The following is a 23,082-nucleotide window of genomic DNA, read 5'->3' as shown; positions in this document are numbered from 1 at the left end:
ACCTCCAACCTACCTTTTATTCAATTGCAAAAAATGATTTTTTATCATTTTTTCTTATATATAAAAACTTACCTTGCATTAGTGTCCATACTAGTCCACAAGTTGTTCACATGCATCGTCGACAGCCAGCGTTTTGCCAATGAGGCTTCTTCAGGGCATAAATTGAAAGTCCAGCAACATTTTACTCTCGGAGCTCAACATTCTCTGACTTGGACAGAAAACGCCGGCGCATGTGCAGTCTATTTAACCACAGCCCCTGTGTTCTCAGTCGTATTTGATATAACATAAGAAATGCCATATTGGTTCAGATCATAACGGGGTGATCCATCTTATTCACTCTCTGCAGTAAGAGGTTGCTTTCCTGAAGTCAAGCTGCCTAAAAATTGTTAATGAAGCTGTCCTTCAGAAACATATCCAAACCATTTTAAAATTTGGCCGACCACACCCTATGGCAATAAAATCCATAGCTTAATCATCCTTGATTTGTGATCATGCTCAAAAAGAATTCTAAGCAAAGGTTTTGAGTAATTATAAATCCTTGATATCCTACAGACAATAAGTATTCATTGGTATGAAATTAAGTTTGCTGATCTCAGATTAGAGGTACTATGGAGATCATAAGATATAGTAAATTGAGTTTAATATGCAAGAGTAATATAGTGGGGCTGAGTACAACAGCATGATAGGTTTGACTCCTTTAGACTTTTTCTACTTATGGTTTTGGCAAATTTGTCAAAGAAGAAAATAGAGAAAAAATCCACACTCGATGTATAATTGCAAAATAGATTGAGTGTAGGAAAAGTAATAAAATCCTTACAATTTCTTTAATCCTTATGTCTTTATTCAGAAAGGCTCCTCAGTTTAAAATAGAAAAGTCGATGTGTTGTACTTAATGGTCCCCCATTGGCAACTTTGTGAAATAGTTTGTTGAAATAACTTATGATAATAGTACTTAGCATTTTTCTAAGCATTACTTGGTGTACTCAGCGCTGTACGGTGATGATGAGTATTCATATATGATAAGTCCCAGACCAGAAGAGTTTACAATCTAAGCACCCAAGGGAGTGGGAGAAAAAGTGATTTGCTTAAGGTCACAAAGAATGTCAGTGGGAGAACCATGGGATGTGAACATTGGTTTCCCTGAGCTCTCAGCCCATTGCTCTAACCACTAGACCAATACTAACTGTAAGATATTTGAACCCATGCAGCTCTTCCCAGTAAAATAGATGGACTATCAAAATATTGCCTGGTTTTTACCATGGTATTCTTTGTGACACAGCCTAGTTTCTTAAAGTGCCTAGGGAAGCTGGATGTATATAGATCCTACAATGGAGACAAATTTTGCAATAGACACATTTTATGCTCTAGTATTGCCCAACCCATTTTTTGGAAGTGGTAAAGCTTCTGAAAATTTAATGATAAATTATCTTTTATTGCTTTTTTTCCTTATATGGATTCCACTGGGAAAATCTGCTTTGAACAAAATGCATACCTTTTGGAATATAATTTGGGTTGTCTTTTTATATGATGGCCTCATCACCTTGATATTCTTACAAGTCAATACAGAAGATTCACTGGTCTACCATGTTGTTTGTAGATTTTTATATTGACAAGCTTGATTCCGTCTCTTTGAAAATGACATTGCCCTCGCTTCTGTGCATGAGGTGTGTGCAACTTGTTGTTCATTTTTCACAAAAAGAGAGTCTTGCTTGTTTGGGCAGTCCTGCTGCAGGACAACTCTTTTCTGATGGTTTGCCAATGCGATAAGGATGGAACTTCATCAAGCCAAGAGGACCAGTTGATTGGGATCAAAAGAAACGAATGCAAAGCTGGAGGCCGTATCCCTCCCTGATCGCTAATGATTACCATAATTTCTCCCTTGACGATATTGATACTGTCAAAATGTGTGTGTGTGGTTTTTCTTAAACATTCATGGTTGCATTTTTGTAACGTGGCTGGAGCTTGGAGCTGTGCATGCTCCCGTTTTATACATAAGGCCTCCCTGCTTGGTATTTGGAGACCATTAGTGTAATCATGTGCTTAATACATTTCCGCCATTCAACCTGTTCTGTAATTATGGGTGTGGTGAACGTTGATGCTTCCTGTAGCTTATAAATATTACCATGTTGAAGATCAAGCAGACTTGTGGTCACCTGTGTGAGCTGTCCTCTTTTCACCTAACGAGTGTTGATAGGATTGACAGCTCCTTTTATAATTATGTTTTGCAGATTGTTCTTTTGCCCCACTGCCAGTCTCTGGATATATTTACAACTGGGGGCTCAGGAGAGGATGTGACAACAAACAGTGCCTGGGAGATGTTTCAGAGATACCGGTGTCTCGAGAACAGCATGAGCGTGGTCAAAACCCCCATGACGGATGTCTGCAAGAGTATTATCTTAAGTATCTCTGCCCTGATCCACGAGGGAGCCCTATGTACGTAGAACTCTTGAACTGAGACACGGATGACAACCTCGTTCATTTCAAGGCGATGTTGCCATAAAAATGAAAATGACAGACTCTATTTATTGTATTTATTTATGTATAAAATTTATAAATCACTTCCCAGATCTTAAAATTAAATCTTCCAAAATGATGTACAACAAAAAATATAAAAACACAGCAAGTAATACAATAAAAATAACAAATTCCTAAGTCAAAGCATACATTCCTGCTGCTGCTCTAAACAAAACAAGCTTAGCTTATAACTCAGAAATCATCAATCTGGTCTTCAGCCTATGGCGAAACTGCATTAAATTAATCTCTTCCCTGACTGACAAAGGGAGGTCATTCCATAACTTAGGCATAGTCATGAAAAATGATTTGTTTTGCAACTCAGCATGCTGGAAAGTCCTTTGAGATGGAATTTGAAGCTGATAACACTATTGTGAACGCAGATCTCTACTTGATGATTTCCAACAAAGCCTTTGTGACATATGAGGGGGGCCATTGCCACACAGACTCTTAAACGTGAATACAAGTAATTTGAACTCACATCATAACCTCATGGGTAGCCAATGCAGTTTAGTTAAAAGAGGGGGCGGCTGGTTCGCATCTAGACCGGCCCATAACGATTCTTGTTGCCAGTGGAATGTGATTAATGACCTGTGATGTGGTTTAACACGCTGTCTGTTTTTGCTTTCCCAGCTTGTCAGTGTGACCCTCAGGGATCGCTAAGCTCTGTGTGTAATTCTAACGGAGGACAGTGTCAATGCCGCCCAAACGTTGTAGGAAGAAACTGCGACCGATGTGCTCCTGGTACTTACGGGTTTGGCCCGCATGGTTGCAGAGGTATGTAAATCCCAGTGCACACATATTTTTGGACACAAAATAACTTAATGGAAATATGTACATAGTACGTGTATTTCTCTGCCGTGTTCTCTGGACTTATGGTGGATGAAATTGTGTGAAGAAGAGATTAGTTATTTGTAGGATCCTCATGAGATCGTATTGTTCAGGGTTTGCTTGAAGGGTGATGACAGGCCTTAGCAAAGATGAATGATATTCTCCAGTTGGCACCACACTGCACTGGGGGTGGAGAAAAGGATAGATTAGAGGAGGAAGTGTAACTTACTGTACTGTTAGTCTTGGAAGAGGCTACTAGGAGGAATGGCCAAGTGAATTCTAACCAGGAGGTTCAGCATGACTGATAAGCAAAGCCACAGCTGCCTTCAAGCCAACAAACCCTCCACCCACTCCAATCAGCTCTATACTATTTTTGACCATGCTTTTGAGTCAAGAATATAAAACGAGGTACATATCCCATATTGTGTCATTTGTGATGAAAATATACAAAGAAAGAATCGACTTTTTCCCCCCCTTTCATCTGTCCTCAGCTTGTGACTGCAATTTGCAAGGTTCGGCACATTCTTTCTGCCACCCTGAGACTGGTCAGTGCCCCTGTGTTCACGGGGCCTATGGTCGACAGTGCGATAGATGCTTGCCTGCTTACTGGGGATTTCCTAGCTGCCGAACGTGTCAGTGTAACGGCCACGATGACGATTGTGATCCCGTTACTGGCGCTTGCCTGAACTGCCGAGATCATACGGACGGGCACAACTGTGAGAGGTAAACGCTTCCCATGAAGCCATTTTAAAGGATAGTATTTTGAAGGTCTGCGACTTCTGCCCAAACGTTTTTCAAAAGTGTTGGTGCATGGAGGTCTGTAATACTCGCAAGGATCACTTGCATGTTTCTCAACAGCACTGAAAACTGGCAGTCGGATGTACAAAGCATTTCCCTGTAGGCAGACAAATGGGAGGGTGACCTTAGTAGTTCAGGTCATGTGTGTTCTGTGTTCCTATATTTATAAGGAAATATCTGGGTAGTAATTAATTTCAACATATCCTTGGAATCCACATGATAAAGCCTCTATTTTCTGTGCTGTCTTGGGTGTACATATGAGATGGAAACTTGATTAGGGATGTGCTGTTTCTTTCATTTTGAGTGCACACTAAATGGTTCTAGCCTGCACTAGAACCATTTTAGCATGTGCTGAGTTGTTTTAGTGCATGCTAATAACATTTAGCACATGGTAAAGTGAAACGAAGGGGAAAAAAAACAAACAAAACTTTTTTTTTTTTTGGTTGGCACATCCCTATTTACGATATAGATTTGCATTGCTCAGCAGGACAAAGGCTTGGAGCCTCAGGATAAGGAAGGTATCAACGTAAACTTGATATTGATGTATTGGTAGGCATTTTGATTAAGAACACTTAGGGATAGATTTTAAAACGTTATGCGCGCGCATCCATCTGTGCGCGCTACCCGGCACGCGCACATGGACGTGCGATTTTATAACATGTGCCGGCAACGCATCGGGGCCTTCCCCAATTCCCTCCCAGTCCGCTCCAATTAAGGAGTGGACTGGGAGGGACCTTCCCAACCCCCTAGCCTAACCTCCCTTCCCCTTCCCCCATCCTGCCCTCCCCCTATCCCTACCCTAAATACCCCCAAATTTGTTATCCTATCTTTTGCTCATGCTTCCGAGCAGGAGCAAGTTGTACGCACCGGCACCCTGCCGGCACAGCAGCAAATGGCTGCTGTGCCCAGGCGCCTGTAGCCCCGCCCCGCTCTCCGGACCAGACCACCCCTTTGGTTAGCCCCAGGACTTACGCGCGTGGCCGGGCCCTTTGAAAATAGGCCTGGCGCGCATAAACCCCCGGGTTTTACGCGCATACATTTTTTAAATCTGGCCCATAGTAAATTAGAGATTCAAGTGACTGCATGTACTTTTTTTTTTTTAAATGATGCAACCAAGCCAAAAATAATAATAAAAAAACCCAAACTTTGATAGTATTATTCACACTGTTACAGAAAAGGAAAGAATTTAGCCCCTTCCAGGGCTGCACATGAAAGGAGAAAAGCAGCATGGCAGTTTCTAAGTGGAAGGCAGGGGACCGCTGAGGTATCTAAAAGCTGCAACATTTTAGACATTTCTTGGGAGGCCTGTTCGGAAATACCTGAGGGGTCCCTATCCAGAAGGCTGGTGAGCATGGAGTTACTGGTTAAAGTTAACTGGGCACCTTTAGCCAGTATATTCAGCGGGACAAGTCTCTCCCGCTCGACGTACTCAGCTAAAGCCATCCAGATAGTTATCCACATAACTTTGCTGCTCACCAGCCTACTGAATCCATGAAGCAAAAAAGAACCAGTTCCACCCCGCCCATCCTCAAATCTCCCTTAAAAAAAATAGTATGGGGCTAAGCAGAGCCCCTACCCTCTGCACTACCATCCCCCCAAAATCTCATTCAAAAAAGCAGCTAGTTAAGCAGGGTTAATACCATCTCCCCCCACCCCTTCACATTAATTATATAAATCCCCATCCCCCACCACCACCTGAGACCCTCTAAAGGCTCCCAAGTGCAGAGAGGGAGTTATAGAGTCTCTTAACCTCCTCTGGCTCCCCTAGTGCATAAGTGCACATGGCTGTGACACTATGAGTGAATTTATTCACATCACTCCTTCACTGATTGACCCTTCTTTGACTGCTGAAGAGCCAGCTGCCATTCAGAACTCGGTGAGGTGGGATCAACTCCGCTTAAACCAATAATTAAAAAAAAAAAAAAGAAATTTAGGAAGAGCAGGAAGGGGGGTTTCGTTTAATCCCCTACGTTTTGAAGAGCTGTGGTGGGGAATTGGCTGCTGCTGGGCCATTACTTTTTGTGTTTTCAATGTAATTGTCTTTGTTATCCAGCTAACTTTAGGCCTGCAGTTTTTCTAACCAGAGTTGGCAGGATAAATGTATCCAGCTAGCATGGAATATAGGTGCTAGCCAGGTAAATTTTAAGCCTCCTCCCCACCTCTTTCTTTATCCGTTTTAAGTTTCATCTGGATAATGACGTAGCCGGCTAAACCTTAGCTAGTCAGTGAGGTGGGATATATAAAACCAGCCAAACCCTTTTGCATATCAACCCCTGAATGTTTCTGCTAATTTATGATTTTTTTTTTTTTTGTTTAATTCCCTCTATTCAGGTATTGGTCTTTTCTCCTTTCTCTTTCTGTATGTGATTGCAATGTCATTTTGTGTTTGCCGGGCACAGGTGCATTGCTGGGTACTATGGAGATCCCACACTGGGGTCAGGAGACCACTGCCGACCTTGCCCCTGCCCCGATGGCCCAGGAAGCGGACGGCAGTTTGCAAGCGGCTGCTACCAAGATCCCCTCTCCCTGCAGGTGGTCTGCTCCTGTAACTTCGGATATACGGGTAAAGGGTTTCTTGTGTTTTTGGATGCGCACACGCAGACAGACAGCAATGTATAACACCACTGTGGTCGCTGCCTGTGTCAGTCTGCGAAGGTTTGCTTGAAGCTGGAAGGAAATAAACTTAAGATGCTGCTTTTAATAGTGCGTCCTAGCAGGAATGCTGAGATGGGCTGGAGCGCTGCCGAGATGTTCTGTACATTTTCCAATGCTACCAGCTTTGGTAGTTGCGTGTGTGTATGTGGGGAGTTTTTTAATTTCAAAATTTAGTTCTCTTTCATCCTAATGAAACAGCATTTGATTAGCCAGGATGAAGTTCCTCCTGATTTGTAATTATTTCTTATATCTGCATCTGTAAAGCAGAATGTCTCCTGTGTTTCTATACAGCCTTTCTGCCATCTGGTGGGATTGATCTTTGTTTCGTATACCGATGACTGATTCATAGGCTTGACGAGATGCATGTATGGATGCATTTCGGATAATATCCTGTATACTCCTGTATACTTGTGTTAATGTATTCTGCCTTGAGGTGACTGTTTTAATGTATTTCCGCCCTGGAGGCGACTGTTCAGTTCCTTGTAAACCGGTGCGATATGTATTCTTTACAGGAACATCGGTATATAAAAATTAAAAATAAATAAAAATAAATAAATAATAGAAAGACTAGGGGGCACTCCATGAAGTTAGCATGTGGAACATTTAAGACTAATCAGAGAAAGTTCTTTTTCACTCAATGCACAATTAAACTCTGGAATTTGTTGCCAGAAGATGTGGTTAGTGCAGTTAGTATAGCTGAGTTTAGAAAAGGATTGGATAAGTTCTTGGAGGAGAAGTCCATTACCTGCTATTAATTAAGTTGACTTAGTTTTTTGGGTACTTGCCAGGTTCTTATGGCCTGGATTGGCCAGTGTTGGAAACAGGATGCTGGGCTTGATGGATCCTTGGTCTGACCCAGTATGGCATGTTCTTATGGGCTTTTTTGTTCTGCTTTCTCTAGGCATCCGGTGTGATGAATGCGCTTCGGGGTTCTTTGGAAACCCTGGGGAGATTGGTGGACTTTGTCAGCAGTGCCAGTGCAACAACAACATTGACATGACCGACCCTGAGGCCTGTGACAAGCACTCGGGGGTGTGTCTGATGTGCCTGTACCATACCAAGGGGGAGCGCTGCCAGCACTGTCAGCTTGGTTATTATGGAGACGCCCTGCGGCAGGATTGCAGAAGTAAGAAGCTGCATCTCATCGGGGTTTTATTCCTCTCATACAGTTTTCCTTTGCGCACTCTTCTGGAGTATGGGCCATCTCTAACGAAGTGATGGGAATTATGATGCTAAATTAATTGGGTGGATGGGCAGACTGGATGGGCCATATGGTCTTTTTCTGCTGTCACGTTTCTATGTTTCTGTCATGTCTAACAAGCAACTCTTTGTAACAAAGCAGAGCTCTCAAGCTGAAGTCTGTCCTCCCGGAGTAACTCTTGCAACAGTATCTCTTACAGCGATTAAGATTCTGTTATAAGAAATGGCTCCCTGCTTGTCCTGTGTAAAACTGCCTTGTCCTATTTGTTCTGCAAACTTCTAGATGGAAGTGAGAATTTTTTTTTTACAAGTGACATGTTGGTCAGTGGCTCAAAGGTACAAAATGTGGTCCTGGATGAAAGTTTAATGGTTTGTAGATTTGGTAGAAAGCAGTAGTTCAGCAAATCTAATTTTAAAATATAAACATGGAATTTTTTGCATCCAAATCTGTTGCGCCCTTGAAACAGACTTGATTTCTTTGCATTATGGCTCTTCCGCCTTGTTTGTGCAGAGCCGCTTCACCGGTTTGATTATAATGTGATGCCCATTCCTGCCTTTCCCTTGGCGTTTTTATTGAAAGAGGTGAATGAGTTTCATGATGGCAGCTCTCGCCTCGTGAGCAGAGAGGTCTGCAGTCCTCAAGGGCTGGTGATCAGGAAGGCAACACTGAGTATTCAGCGGCCTTTTCTTTTTTCTGCACATTTGACCTAATAACCCAAATATAGTTTGCGTGTTTTTGACCTGGAAGATTCCTCCTGTTGCTCTGGGCCTCCAACGCAATCAGAACCATGGGTCAGGATCTGATGCCGTGAGCCTTCATTCCAAATTACAGTGGGGAATTTCCCCCATCTCATATCCCCCACCTCCATGACCCTCCCAGCATACCTCTTCTGGTCATTGTAATGACGATTCGGGGTCAGGGACAATGTACCAGGGCTCCTCCTAGAACCCTGCATTCAAGGGCCCTGAACCCAACCACTGGGACTCATTCTTGCACAATGACCATGCCCCCCTTTTCCGGCCTCCCTGAGGAGCAGAAAGACCCAACTTGGGGTCTTGCATCTTCCTCTATAAAAAACCATATGTTTTGTGTGCTACACTGTGCACACGCAGTGTCAACCAGCCCCACATTACACTGGGAGGAGCCCGCAATCTCCCACGCAGGCCGGAAGGAGGCAGAGAGATCGGCCCACAGCAGCCATAGCATTAGCTGGGAGAAGGCAGAGACACTGGCCCATGCGGCTGCAGAAAACGGGTGACACTGACTGAGGTAGTAGTATCGCTGCACTGGAAACTGTAGGGCCCAGCAGCTTCAGAGGTGGGAAGCAGGAAAGTGCTATGGCAGGGGAGAAGGGGGAGCATAGGGGTTGAGCCTGAGGGCAGGGCAGAGGAGGAGGGAGTGCACTGGGGTCGGGAGAGAGGGGGATAGCTGAGGTACTGATGGGGAACCACTGGGGTTAGGAGAAAGGGGGGAAGGAGGAGAGAGAGTTCTAGGACAGGATCAGGCTAGAGAGGATTTGAGAGAGTGTGGGATCTCCTGCCACACCATACACACGCAATCCTCACACTCCCATATACACACCCCCGACACAAACATACATCCTTCACACACTCAGTCCTCATTCACCCCCCAACATACACACACACAGTCCTCGCCTGTCTGCTCCTCCCCCCCCCCCCACACCCCTACTTATTCTCCCAGACAGAAGTCCATATCCAGCAGGAAAGTTACCTGGGTAAGTTTTGGGCCATTCAGTGGCACTTGGCTGTAATTCTGCCACTGAATGTACCCAGGTAAAGGTATCTGAGTAACTTTAGGACATCGTTTATTCAAGCAGACTTAACCCAGCAAAGTTTATCTGGCCTAGTGCATAATATCGGCAGGAGCTGGGTATATTTTAGCCCATGGGCCTTTTTTTATCTGCTAAATTTTAGCCAGGGATTGATTTACCCGGGCAAAATTTCACCAGTGACAGGGGTGAGAAATCTAAATCTTGGAGCTTAAAAATTAGCAGAACAAATCCTTTTAAATATCCAGCGTGTGCTCCTCGCTCATCCCCCTCCCATACACACCCAAGTGGGATAGGGGAGGGACTGCAGTAGCAGAGGGGGGAGCAGCCACTGGGTTGGGGGAAGGAGGAGAGAGTAGGGGAGACTGAAGGGGGATGCAGAAGAGTGCAGGGCGTCCCATCGCCTCTCCCGCCATCATGTGCATTTGCACACGCATGCACACACATTCCTTGCTCCCCCCCCTCCCCCAACATGTGCATACACACGCACACGGTCCTCTGTCCTTATGGCCCCACTCGTTGTCTCCTGACTATCATCTCTTCCCTCACCTCCATATCCGTTTCCTCCAACTCGCCTGACTCCATGCAGGGGAGAAGGAAGAGGTAACAAGAAAGGAGGGAGTGAGGAACAGAAGGGATGAAGGAAGAAAAAGAGCTGGGGAGGGAATGATGCCCTGGTGTATTAAGCCGTGAGTAAAAAAAAAAACAAATCATGCACTCAACTTCAGCACCTATTTTCTTTATTTGGCACTTCAGAGCAGATTACATTCAGGAACTGTAGGTATTTCTCTATCCCCAGAGGGATTACAATCTTAAGTTTTGTACCTGAGGTAATGGAGGGTGAAGTGACTCGCCCAAGGTCACAAGGAGCAGCAGTGGGATCTGCAGCCTGGTTCCCGGCCCGCTGCTCTAACCACCAGGCCACTCCTCTACTCCATGCTAACACACTGGGGGCCCAGTATTCAAACAGCAGATAGCCAATTAAGTAGGCCTGAGTATTTGCTCACATTCAGGAGCCACTAGATAGCCGGATAAGTCACTTATCCAGCTATTCGGTGGACAACTTTGTGGGCAGGCAGTGGGCGAATTAGGCTGGTGCTACTTAGCCAGATAATTATCCAGTCACCCCTTGTGACCTTGGGCAAGTCACTTTAACCTCCATTGCCTCAAGTACAAAACTTAGATTGTAAGCCCTCTGGGGATAGGAAAAATACCTACAGTACCTGACTGTAAACCGATGTGATATGTTAAATCGAATGTCGGTATATAGAAATAAAATAAATAAATTTGCATTGATATTCAGCGGCATAGCCGTGCCGCTGACTATCCTTGCAACTTAGTCAGATAACACTTATCTGGCTAAGTTACTTACGGGCCGATTCAGTAAAGTCCGTGGGACTCGGCGCGCGCACAGGCCACTCTCCTGTGTGCACGATTCAGTATGCTAATTAGGCCCGGCAGTAAAACCAGGTAAAAGGAGGCACAAGGGACACTAGCGCATCCCTAGCGCCTCCTTTTGGACCGGAGCGGTGGCTGTCAGCGGGTTTGACAGCCGACGCTCAATTTTGCCGGCATTGGTTCTCGAGCCCACTGACAGCCACGGGCTCGGAAACCGGACGCCGGCAAAATTGAGCGTCCGGTTTTCGACCCGACAGCCGCGGGCCGATTTTTTTTTTTTAACTTTTGGAAGGCTTTGGGGACCTCCGACTTAATATCATGGCGATATCATGGTGCACAGAAAAGCAGTTTTTACTGGTTTTCTGTGCACTTTCCCGGTGCCCAAAGAAATTAGTGCCTCCCTTTGGGTAGGCGCTAATTTCTGAAAGCAAAATGTGCGGCTTGGCTGCACATTTTGTTTTCTGAATCGCACAGGAATAACTAATAAGGCCATCAACATGCATTTGCATGTTGCAGGCGCTATTAGGTTCGGGGGATTGGACGTGCTTTTTCGGCCCCTTACTGAATAAGGGGTAAGGGAAAACGCGCGTCCAGTGGCGGGTTAACAGTGCGCTCCGTCGGAGCCGACACAGTACAGTGCGCTCCGTCGGAGCGCACTGTACTGTGTCGGCCCATTAGCTAGCCAGGATTTGAATATTGACCATTGGGAGTTTAAAAAAAACTGTGCTAACCTGAAAATATGTACACAAAATATTATTAGTGTGCATAATACATATTTTCCCTACAAAACTCATGTATTACACACACAAACCCCGAGTACAGGACCCTCATACCACAAACTCCACGTTCAGCCACATAGACTAACACTAGCCCCAGAAACTTTACTCTACTTGTGAGCAGGAGTTAAGTCTGTAAAAAAAAAAACAACCCATAAGTGAAGCCTGTGCACCTCTGCACTGGGCAGATTAACATGGGATTCACATGGAGAAACATTCATTTGTTCACCCAGTTTCCCTCATGTTTTTGTGCACTAAACTCTGTTACATCGGAGTAAAGTCACACACACACAAATATTGTGCACAACTGCGCGTTAACATGTGCGCCGTGCACTTTGATTACATTCGTCTATGAGTGAGGAAGAGAGCCAGGGACGGAGGGAGGCAGAGCAGGAGAGAGTCTGTGGTGGTAGCCATTGAGAGAAAAGGGAGAGAGGGGATGTATTCCGACAGGCGGACGGCCTGCGTGAGGGGGCGGTGACCTGATCACATGCCCCGTAACACACTGGAGAATTCTGCTAATGCTTTGGGGAATTCTTTTATTTATCTTGCAAACCAGGTCTGCTTATGGCTCTTTGGAGACCAGAGCTTTTCATGCTCTGGTCTGAGGGCAGGAAAGCTTTAAGCAGTTTGTGTCTTTTTTTTTTTTTTTTTTTAATTTAGCATGAGTATTCATGGTTGCCAGCTTAAAGTATTCATTTACACAGCAATACTTAACAGAAACTTGCATGCCTGTTCAAATAAACATTGCTCTGCTCTTGTTTCGTGCAAGTGGAGAAAGAATTTCTGGTGCTGAAAGCGCGTTAAGATCCTGCCAGATCGATATGGGCCTGATATGAAGGAACAGGGGTGCCCTCCATGAAATCTAGGAATATAGTATTGAGGAAAATTAAAATATACTTCAATTCTAGCTGAAGGAAACGGGAAAAACCTGTATTTCTACAAAGCCTTTCCTTTTCTGCCCCCCATCACCCTTTGCTTATAGAATCTTCCTTTTTCCTCTGGCTCTTAATTAGCCCCTGCTGTAATTAACAGGGGGGGGGGAAATATTTTTAGGGAACTTGATTTGAAGATCCCGGGAGAGCGTATATTTTCCATTCTAATTTTAATTTTGGCTTTCTTTGAACTGGGGTTTTTCCCCCTTGTTTCAAATGTTTGCAAAGTGTCTGCTTCATATGTCTGTCGCAGCAAAACTCAGATAAATCAGTTCCTACCTTCCGGGGCGATACAGTAAAGTCCGCGGGAGAGTGGACGAACGCCCGCTCTCCCGGCGCACGCGATTCACTATGCAAATTAGGCGGAGCGGTAGAAACAGGGAAAAGGAGGCGCTAGGGACACTATCGCGTCCCTAGCACCTCCTTTTTGACAGGAGCGGCGGCTGTCAGCGGGTTTGACAGCCGACGCTCAATTTTGCCGGCGTCGGTTCTCGAGCCCGCTGACAGCTACGGGCTCGGAAACCGGACGCCAGCAAAATTGAGCGTCCGATTTTCGGCCCGACAGCCGCGGGCCGAATTCAAATTTTTTAAAATTTTTTTTTTTTACTTTTTTTACTCTTGGGGTCCTCCGACTTAATATCGCCATGATATTAATATCGCCATAATATTAAGTCAGAGGGTGCACAGAAAAGCAGTTTTTACTGCTTTTCTGTGCACTTTCCCGGCGCCGGAAGAAATTAGCACCGACCTTTGGGTCTGCGCTAATTTCTGAAAGTAAAATGTGCGGCTTGGCTGCACATTTTACTTTCTGTATCCCGTGCACATACCTAATAAGGCCATCAACATGCATTTGCATGTTGAGGGTGCTATTAGGTGCCGCGGGTTGGACGCGCGTTTTCCTCCCCTTACTGAATAAGGAGTAAGGGAAAACGCACGTCCAATAGCAGGCTAACAGTGCGCACCGTTGGAGCGCACTGTACTGTATCGGCCTGTTCATTAGTCATTCTTGGTTTTTGACTTTTATTTGATTTGGTTTTATTCTTTTTTTCATTTTGGGAGGGAATTTGCTTTTGTTTTGGGGTGAAGGAGGAATTGTTTGCTTTTTTTTCAAAATCTTGATTTTTCTTTTTGTAGTGTCTGGGAGGTGCTATGATTTAACATATAGCTGAGTTAGAAACTGAGCTGTGGTCCGCTTTACTGCCCTCCCTGCAGCTCAACATTCCCAAGGTTCACGCTTCCCCCCCCCCACTACTGCCCAGAACTGGCTTGAACTGTAGTCTCTGCTGCATGTAGTGCTAGGGGGCAAATCACAGGCTTGCTCCCCTGTGGGGTTGAGGACTTTTCATTTATTTATTTATTTATTTGACCACTACCTAATTCACCTTGGCTCGCACTTTGGCTCTTTGATGCATACCAGACTGCTCTGCTTGCCTCCTAGATTATCTGGCAACACCTCGCAGCTGTCAGGGAAAACTAAGATTTCTGCTTTCTGTTTTGCATTGTGCTGCTATTGAGAGCAGTCCGATATCTTGATTTTTAAGACACAAAAGGAGGTGAATTAGCACGAGATTGAAACATGTGAGCAGAGGAACCCATCGTCAAGGCTTCCGTGCTGGCCCACTGTCCATCTGCGCATCTTAACACACACATTTGTAACTCGGTCATCTTTTAAAAACATTCAAAGTGAAAGGTGCATATTTCAGTATCAATAGGAGAACAGGGAGGGGTCTGGGAAGGAAGCACACTGGGATGCTTTCCTGGAGATTGAGGTTGATTCACAAAACAGATGCTGTCCTTTTTTTGGCTGTTTAAAAATAATTTGAACAAGGGGAGTTGTAAAACCAAGGAGTGCTCTCATCTCAGAATACCTTGGACTTTTAAGGGAACTTGCCAGCGACTTTATTTTCAGTATTTTGCCAGATTTCACACTTGCATCCCCAAGTATCTGGAAGTGAGAGGCTGTGTTCGGCCTCCTCAGTATTGGCAGCACAGCCAAAGCAAACCTGCATTTTGTTCTGTGTGAACCTTGCTGTGCATTCCTTGGGGATGGGGGATGGGGTCTTTCTTTTTTTTTTTTTTGCCTTTTTTCGCCTCCTTATCAAGAGATCAAACCGGTTCCTTTCCTGCTGGTTTGAAGCCCCCAGGGCCAGGCTCTTGTTTACCCAGGCATCCATCTGTTGTTGGAGAGCAGTGGGAGGGAATTCCAGGGGTCTCTGCAGAAAAGGCTTCCGGAAGAAGTCACAAAATGTTACAGGTTCTTGTTTCCTGCCTGGCCTGGTTCTGGTTTCTAAAGCTAGCTGGCTAGGTTCTTGCTGAGCAAATATGCCTTGGCTGACTTAAATCTTAATCAGATCTGGTGTTTATCAGACATAGAAAGTACATGGCTTGTAATGTGAGCTGATTTCTTTAAACAATGACAGTAAAGCGATCCTACCACCCAGCACGAGTCCAGATAAAGCAATCAAGTGTAACTTTGCCTAATAAATGAAGAAAAACCCCAACAGATTGGTGAAATTCTTTAATTTCATATCCCTCAGCAGCAGCAGTGGGAGACCCTCCTATTTGTAACTGTGCAGCCAGGATCCTCATTCCTTTGAACGGTAGAAGGACTGGGATGTGTCTTGGATCAGATGTTACGAGGCACTTGTGCACTCTCACGGCGGCAGCGGATCTAAATTTTACCTCGCTGTGATAGTGTAACGCTGGGCCACTCCTGAGCAGATGCAAGCTGGAGCCACGTAATAGTCTTTTGTGATTTAGACCGAGGTCTGTACACCAGTATCCTAATCTGAGAAGGCCACTGCAGTGACTCTGCAAGAGCAGCCGACAGGCTTGGTGTTCAGCAGGATAGCCAAAGCATGGAAATTAACCTGGCTCTTAGACCACATGTGTGACAATATCTCATGAACAAGCATTTATTGTGGGTACCCTGACCAAAAAGAAGCCTGATTGTGTGGCTCCTGAGGCCTGGAGTTTCCGGCCCCGTTGCTGGAGTTGTTTTCTCATCCATAAGAAACACGTTCTAGTTTGCCTCTTGAGCAGACTGGTGAAAACCCGTTATCTGTCCCCTTGCTTTTCAGAATGTGTCTGCAATTACTTGGGCACGGTGCAGGAACACTGCGAGGGAGAGGGTGACTGCCACTGCAACCAAACCACAGGCCACTGCCCATGTCTACCAAACGTTATTGGCCAGAGCTGCGATCGCTGTGCCCCGCACACTTGGAAACTGGCCAGTGGAACGGGATGTGAACCATGCGCTTGTGATGCCACTCGCTCTCTTGGACCCTCTTGTAACGAGGTAAAATTGTTAATTCCCTGCACGTACCCGGATCAGCCCAGACTGCTGGGTTATGCCTCCCTTCCAGCAGATGGAGACAGAGTTAAACTTGAAGGGCACCCCTGTAAGTACGGTGCGCCACTTGCAGCCCCCTTCAGTATTTCTCTGTCTCCAGCAGATGAAGATGGCAGAACCTGTGGTCCTGTTTGATTGATTAAAAAGGAAAACAAACAAACAAAAAAAAAAAAACAACTTTTTGGACAGGAATCCTAGTTTTGTTGGTTAAAACAAAGTTTTCTTTAAAAAAAAACAAACATTACAGCATTGTTGGGTTGCCTAATTTTATTTTAATTCTCATTTTATTTCTGCTTGGCTTTTTTGTATATGTTTATCATTTTAAGCACTTGTATAGAAAGGCAGTATGCAAATCGAAATAAATATACATTTGGCCATCTAGGTTGGAACAGGTGGGATGGTATCAGGGTTTTGGGGGTTTTTTTTGCCATACACCAAGTCAGGTGAATGACTAAACAGTCTTTGATTTTCAAACAGCAGCTCTGTGGACATTGCTGAAAAGATCAGCCATGCTGCTCTTTGGTACTATCTCTCCCTCTCTGGGTCTTATTCCTAGATCTCCCTTTTTTTTAAAGCATTTTATTTTGCATGTTGTTGCATTCCTTTAGACAAAGAGCCATGCTCCTTTTTGCTAACACCACTTCACCTTAGTTCTCAGAATTCTCTTGAGGTTGCTCCGTTTGTGTTGCCATCCATTATTCATCTCTCTCTGGAAACCACTACCACAAGTCCCTACTAAATCAGTGCAGCAGCAGCATCCAATACAATCTGATCGATGGTGGTGGCAGACCCAGGAAGAAGAGTTTTTTTCAAAATGTTAAAATATGCATGTCTCCTGAGAAATAACATTTACAATGGGAATTGAAAAGGGCTATTGAAGCGATTTTTGTCTTGCTGGCTGAATTGTCACCATCGTGTTACCCTGGTATTTTTATTCCCTTCCGAGTTTATAATCCTTGATCCCCCACCATTCAGCAAACTGTTCATATTACTTAAATGTTTCCCAATGCTAAATTATTTTCTCTGTTTATATGAATTTCAAAAGTGATTCCAAAGTTACAAAGCCATTAGCAGTGGCCTGATGATTCATTATGGAACGAGTTCTAAGTCCTAGGACTTCTGGGTATTTGGTTGAGGATTGTGTTGGAGAAACCAATCGTGTGTTTGCTGATATTTTTTGCAGTTCACAGGGCAGTGCCAGTGCACACCTGGCTTTGGAGGAAGGACGTGCAGTGATTGCCAAGAGTTTTACTGGGGTGATCCTAACGTGGAATGCCGAGGTAAGCCACCTTTTTCCTGGCACCCTTTTTTACAGCTCTTGGGGAAGTAGAATTATAGAGGTCAATACTGAAAAAGGTTTGTCCATGTAACTTTTTTTTTTTTAATTTAAATTTCCCACCCCCACCGAATGACAACATTTTTCCCTGCTAACTTTCTACCTAGGTAAACTTCAGGCCTTGAATTCCCAATAGGCAAACCAGGCCTGTGCCTAGAGCGGCAAACACCCCCGCCCAGATGTCCTACTGGGGGGCAGTAGGACAGCTGAAGATTTGCCGCTTCTCAGCTGTGCTGAAGCCGACCCCCTAGAGACCCGCCTTCCGCTTCCTGCTCCAGCACAGAGAACAGAAGGGGTGGGGGTGAGGCTAGAAGGGTCAGAGCAAAGCAAAACTGCTTTACTCTTTATTCCAGTCCCTCCCCTCCCCTCCTGTGCTTGCAGGGAACAGGAAGAGAGAGAAAAGGCCTTGAGCACACAGCTTGGAGCAAAGAAAAGCCACTCTGGGCCACTCTCCTCCTGTCTTTCATGGCCAGGGGAGCCTGGAGCAGAGAGAGAAGACCTTTCTGCTCTGTTGTCCCTTGCCTGGAAAGAGGATTGGGATGGCAGCACCAACGGTGCCTCGGGGCAGCAAATTCAAGCTCCCTCACTGGTAAAATTTAGCAGGCTAAAAAGAGGAAGGGCAGGGGTGGGGAAATTCAGCAGCGTGGCCTAAATTAACCGGCTGGTGGAGATATTCAGTGCAATTTGGGTCAATCTGGTTGGGAAATCACTGGGTACATTCAGTGGCATAACTACCTGGGTAAATCTCACTGACTATCCAAAGTTACTTGGGTAACTTCCCACTCACCGCACCGCTAATAGAGGGAGCTCATACATAACTATCTATGTGATCTCTATAACTACTTTAAAGACATTTTTTATGGGGGAATGGGGAGGACATTGTTGCCTGGACCTTCCCCATGCACTATTTCATCAAACGGAAGTGCTCCCATTACAAGGTGCAGAGAGAGGACCCCACTGCTCGGCCCTCAAGTTTCTTGTGTGGCTCGGCTATTCCCCAGCGAGTCTCTCCCTCCCCACTTCCACAACAGCAATGAGTAGGTTACAGGAGAGATTTCTTAAGCCTCCCTTGAGACTGGGGATGCCTCTGCGAGTGGAGAGGTCTGCTCTCCTCCAGACTGAAACACTGAAACTGCTTCCTCCAGGATGGTTTCTGCTTCCCCAAGCCAGGCCCAAGACCTGAGGATATCCAAGGTCGTTTCTGAGTTGGTCTCTCTCAAGTGAACATATTGCATCGTTCTCTGTTGACACGAACCTGTGTTTGACTTGCTGATTTATGAAACAGGAAGGCGTTGACTTGGGGAGTGGGGGTCGTATGGCTTATTCTGTCTTTCCTCAAGCTCTGTAGTGGTCGCGACGCGCGTCGTTCTGCTTTAAACAGCCTGAGTGTGGGAAATCTGCCACTTCCTTCCCAGAGGAATAGTTTGGCTCCGGCAGATCAGAGTGTAGGGAAGGGGGAGGGGAAGAGAGTGGTGGCTTAGCCTGCTGCAGCTGACATGGCATAGAGGAGGCGAGGGGGGAGAGGCAGTGGCCACAGCGCTTCGGATTGATTCCAGCATAATTGAACATTTTCTTTCTAGTGCATCGCGACACTAGAGCAGTACAGACTATTTCCGTTTGGCCAACTGAGATGGTCTTCTAGTTCGTTCAGAGCTGAAATGAGTTAGCTTTGACTATATGGAGGATTTTAGCAGAAATGAAGAATCAGCTTAAAGTCCATGTAACTGGTGTAGAAACTTGCGTTTTTGTTAATAGGACAAAATTGGAAACAACCCTTTTGGGTTTTTGTTTTTTTTTACAAGTTGCATGAGAAATAACATTTTCAGTTGGTTCTGAGTTTTTAAAATGCCGGCTGAAATCTGTCTCACCGGTGCTTCTGCCAAGCTGGGGAGTCCTTTCTGCTTTGATTCTTCCATCTCCCCCCCCCCCACCAATGATCAGTTTGTCTGGAGTGGAAGTTTGAAGCACTGCTGTCCTCTCTTTGTATTTGCTTGTGCAGTGATCAAAGAAAATGTGCCAACGGTAAGCCTTTCATCCTGGGCTAGAGATGTTGTGATAACTTTCATAAATCATGAAGCATTCATTTCTAGCACTTGTAAGAGGATTGACTGTTTCTTTGTAACACTTAACCAGTCCATAAGGCCATGGCCTGGTGAGAGAGAAACTTCATCCTATGAGAGATTACGAGAGAACTCCCTATATACAGTGTTTACATTTTGTGACTTGGTAAGGAGTGTTTGCCTCAGACTAGTTGTTGCTTTGCATTGCTGTTGCGCTTGTCTAGTCCTCCTGGGGCTAGATGTGTTACTGAAGTGGTACACTAGGGCAAAAGCGGACAAACTGGCCTATGGGACACATCTGGCCAGCAAGAGGTTTCCATCCAGCCTACAGCAGTGAGTTTGGTTCCAAGCTGTGGCAGCAAGAACATGTCACTTCTGGCTGGAAGTGACATCATTAGGCCAGAAGTGATGTCATGGTGGGCCACTGTACCTCTGGCAGAGGAGAATGGGATAGGTGTGGAGCAAAGCTTCTCAGACCTCTGTGGTGGACATTGACCAACCCCTCCTCCTCACCCCACTTGATACTGACTTGGTTTGAAAAGAAATACATTTTTGGAGAAGATACAAATACATACTTTTAATATATTTCAGCTTTTAAGACCTTTATGCCAACAGATTCATTATTATTTGCTGAATAGCTCTACTGTTTTATTGACGAAACATGTAAAGGAATCATGCCAGCTCTCTGTGCAAGCTTGCTGGCTGTTCTAAGACCTCATCATGTCTCTTCCACACCTGACAAGGGGTAGAACCAGCAAAAATCTTACATTCAAAGAGCAATAAAATGATGATACGAAGGAAGCCATCCGTTTCCCTGAGCCCGGAACACCCATAGTGCATTGCACTGATGTTATAGTGCAAGAGTTGGAGGAGGTGTGCATGCCTGTCAAGCACACGCAGACACAATAGAGGTGATACTCATTATTAACGCCGCAAAGGTTAAAATAAATGGATCATAGAAAATGCCTGACTTGAGAATTACCAACCACTGCAGGCCTCGAGCAATATGCTTTCATTAAAGTGAGCCCTAGAGGGAAAGTAGGAGCTCTTCTTAAAGACAGAGGCAAGTTTGATATTATGACGCGATGAAAGTCGGTCAAAATAAGGCAGCAAAATGAGGAAATTCTAGGAGGACTGATGATATATTTTACTTCAGATGAAGTTCAAGGTTATGCAGCATGAAATAATGTTTCTGTGGTACCATTTAATCCAGGGATTTAAATCACTGTTCTTAAATCCAAGGAAAGAATTTACCAAAGCAACTGTGGGAAAGGCAAGTTGCAGCAAAATATTTTCAAGATATTTGGCCTTGTCGTGCATTTCTTTCTATGCGTTAGCTCACGAAGGATTAAATTCTTTGGTCAATGAATGCCTCTGCTGGATGAAATTCTGAGAAGACGAGAAGGGAATTCCACAAACTAGGGTGATCTGTAGGTGTGGGGAATTGGGCAGATGTTTGTCACTGGCGCAGATTCATTCAAGCACTGGCAGTAGCGATATTTGCAAGAGCACGTAACGTGCAGTACAGTTCATGAAAGAAATTGTTTTCTTTACGTCGCCAGCTGCTAGTGAGGATATCCGAGCTTTGTACATCTTAATACTCTTGCGGTTTTTAGGGTTGTGTTATAAAGATGATTATCCCTTTGGTATGGCTGGTGTCTGGGCCTGTGGATGGAATCGCATTACAGCCAGAAAACATGTATTGAACTGACTGTCTTGTGCTGGGATATCATTTCTTGAAAATATGTTCTCTTCAAAGTTCTTTTTTTTTTTTTTAATTCTTTATCAGGTTTTTACATTACAAAAACTAAATTTTGCAAATACAGAAATCAAAATGGAAATCTAACAAACATTCCTTTGCAATATTTTAGACAAATTATAAAACATTCACTCCCATTATGTATCCATAAATCAATATAGTCTAATTTAGGAAGATCCGAAATTAGAGAGATATTCATAATAAGGATTTACCACTAAAGGTATAATATGCATGTTTACCAGTTCATCTATTGTGTATACATGGGAGAAGGGGTAGGGGCTTTCGATTGAATGAAGGATCTTAATTGTTCAACAGAAAAAATATATATACCTTTGCCCCCCTCTTTAACCTGCATTTACAAGGGAACTTTAACATAAAGGTATAACCTAAGGAAATTATTTCTTGGCATAGAGCTCTACGTCTTTCTTGGGTTATCGCAGAGAGATCTGGGAAAATTTTTACATAGCATTAACCTTTTCATTATCACGTTGCTTCATTTCCAATGTGTTAACTTTAGTAGATATTGTCTCAACTTTCCTTTGTAAATCAAATGAAATTTGATTATTCTGAGAAGCTAAAAGTTCCACTCTCTTGCTCAGATTATTAACTGTAGTTGCAACCCCCACCATTAAATTCCATATCGCAGCATTTGTGACGACCTCAGGCCACTCAAGGATCATTAGGGGCTTATAATCTGGGGCAGTTTCTTGAGATAGCTGCGGGCCGCTTCCAATAAGACTTACCCCATTTGCCCCTTCTCCCGGTCCAAATTCTGATGTCCCAGCGTTGAGCTGTGCTCCCGGGGCAGCCACCAAAGATGTCCATGCCTGAAAGGCTACGGTCATAGTTGAATTCACCGCCAGCAACCCGGAAGCAGTCCCCTCACTCAACAGGTTGGGTTGGAACAGCAGCTCTGATCTTCGCGTCGGAGCTGTTCTCTGGTCTGGGCTCAGTGTAGTCTCCTCTGGTGCCAGGACTTCTCTCTCCGCCCCTGCACCAAGGGTTCCTTGACTCCTGGAGTTAAAACTGGTGAGGTAAAAAAACGGGTGATTTCCTGCTGCATAGTTGTCAATGGTGGGGGAGTAGAGGGATAAACCCTGATCTTCCCTTTCCTTTTCGAAGGCATAGATTTAGAGGAAAAGAAGAAATTTCCAACTAGTAGTAGGAGAGCATTCCGCTACTACACTCAACGTGCGGCCATCTTGGATCTCCTTTTGAAAGCCCTCTTCAAAGTTCTTATTTGATGAATGACGGAATGTTGGTGACGCACGTGGTTAATGGAATATGCCAATGCATTTATTTGAGACAGATTAAATGGTAATTAGAGGACCCTCTCATCCGTTACCTCTTCCCTGCTTGGTTATGCTGCAGGTAACTCATGTCTGTGCCTGTGTATTCTGTAGTACTCCTGGTAGCATCAGCGTTTCTTGAACTGTTAATGGACTAAGGGGATATTTTGAGTAAGCAGGTAAAGCTCCAATTTTAAAAGGTTTAGGTTCCTAATTTTGGTATTTAGGATCCTAAATTGCCTTTTTGAAAATGTATTAAGGCTGAGTACTTAAATTTAGGGGCCTAAAAAGTGGGCAGCTATGAAGGTAGAGTTAGGGCAGGGAGAAAAAGGATGCTTAGCACTGATTTTTAGCACTGGGCATCTAACTTAGGTGATTATTTTTCAAAGCTT

The 23,082-nt window shown here is 44.6% G+C and overlaps 1 protein-coding gene across 3 annotated transcripts in view; it reads left to right on the top strand.

Annotated features, from left to right (window-relative positions):
- LAMB1 (laminin subunit beta 1) overlaps window positions 1–23,082 on the top strand; it is a 108,246-nt gene that overhangs the window by 47,046 nt on the left and 38,118 nt on the right. For all 3 annotated transcript variants that reach the window (XM_029615392.1, XM_029615391.1, XM_029615393.1), the window contains 7 exons: window positions 2,229–2,433; window positions 3,145–3,288; window positions 3,834–4,065; window positions 6,540–6,703; window positions 7,697–7,921; window positions 15,975–16,192; window positions 17,430–17,526. In XM_029615392.1, coding sequence (XP_029471252.1) covers window positions 2,229–2,433; window positions 3,145–3,288; window positions 3,834–4,065; window positions 6,540–6,703; window positions 7,697–7,921; window positions 15,975–16,192; window positions 17,430–17,526 — 1,285 coding nt within the window. The remainder of the gene's footprint in view (window positions 1–2,228; window positions 2,434–3,144; window positions 3,289–3,833; window positions 4,066–6,539; window positions 6,704–7,696; window positions 7,922–15,974; window positions 16,193–17,429; window positions 17,527–23,082) is intronic.

Source organism: Rhinatrema bivittatum, chromosome 9 (assembly GCF_901001135.1).
Source record: "Rhinatrema bivittatum chromosome 9, aRhiBiv1.1, whole genome shotgun sequence".
Taxonomy (NCBI): domain Eukaryota; kingdom Metazoa; phylum Chordata; class Amphibia; order Gymnophiona; family Rhinatrematidae; genus Rhinatrema; species Rhinatrema bivittatum.
This window is presented reverse-complemented; position numbering and strand designations above follow the sequence as displayed.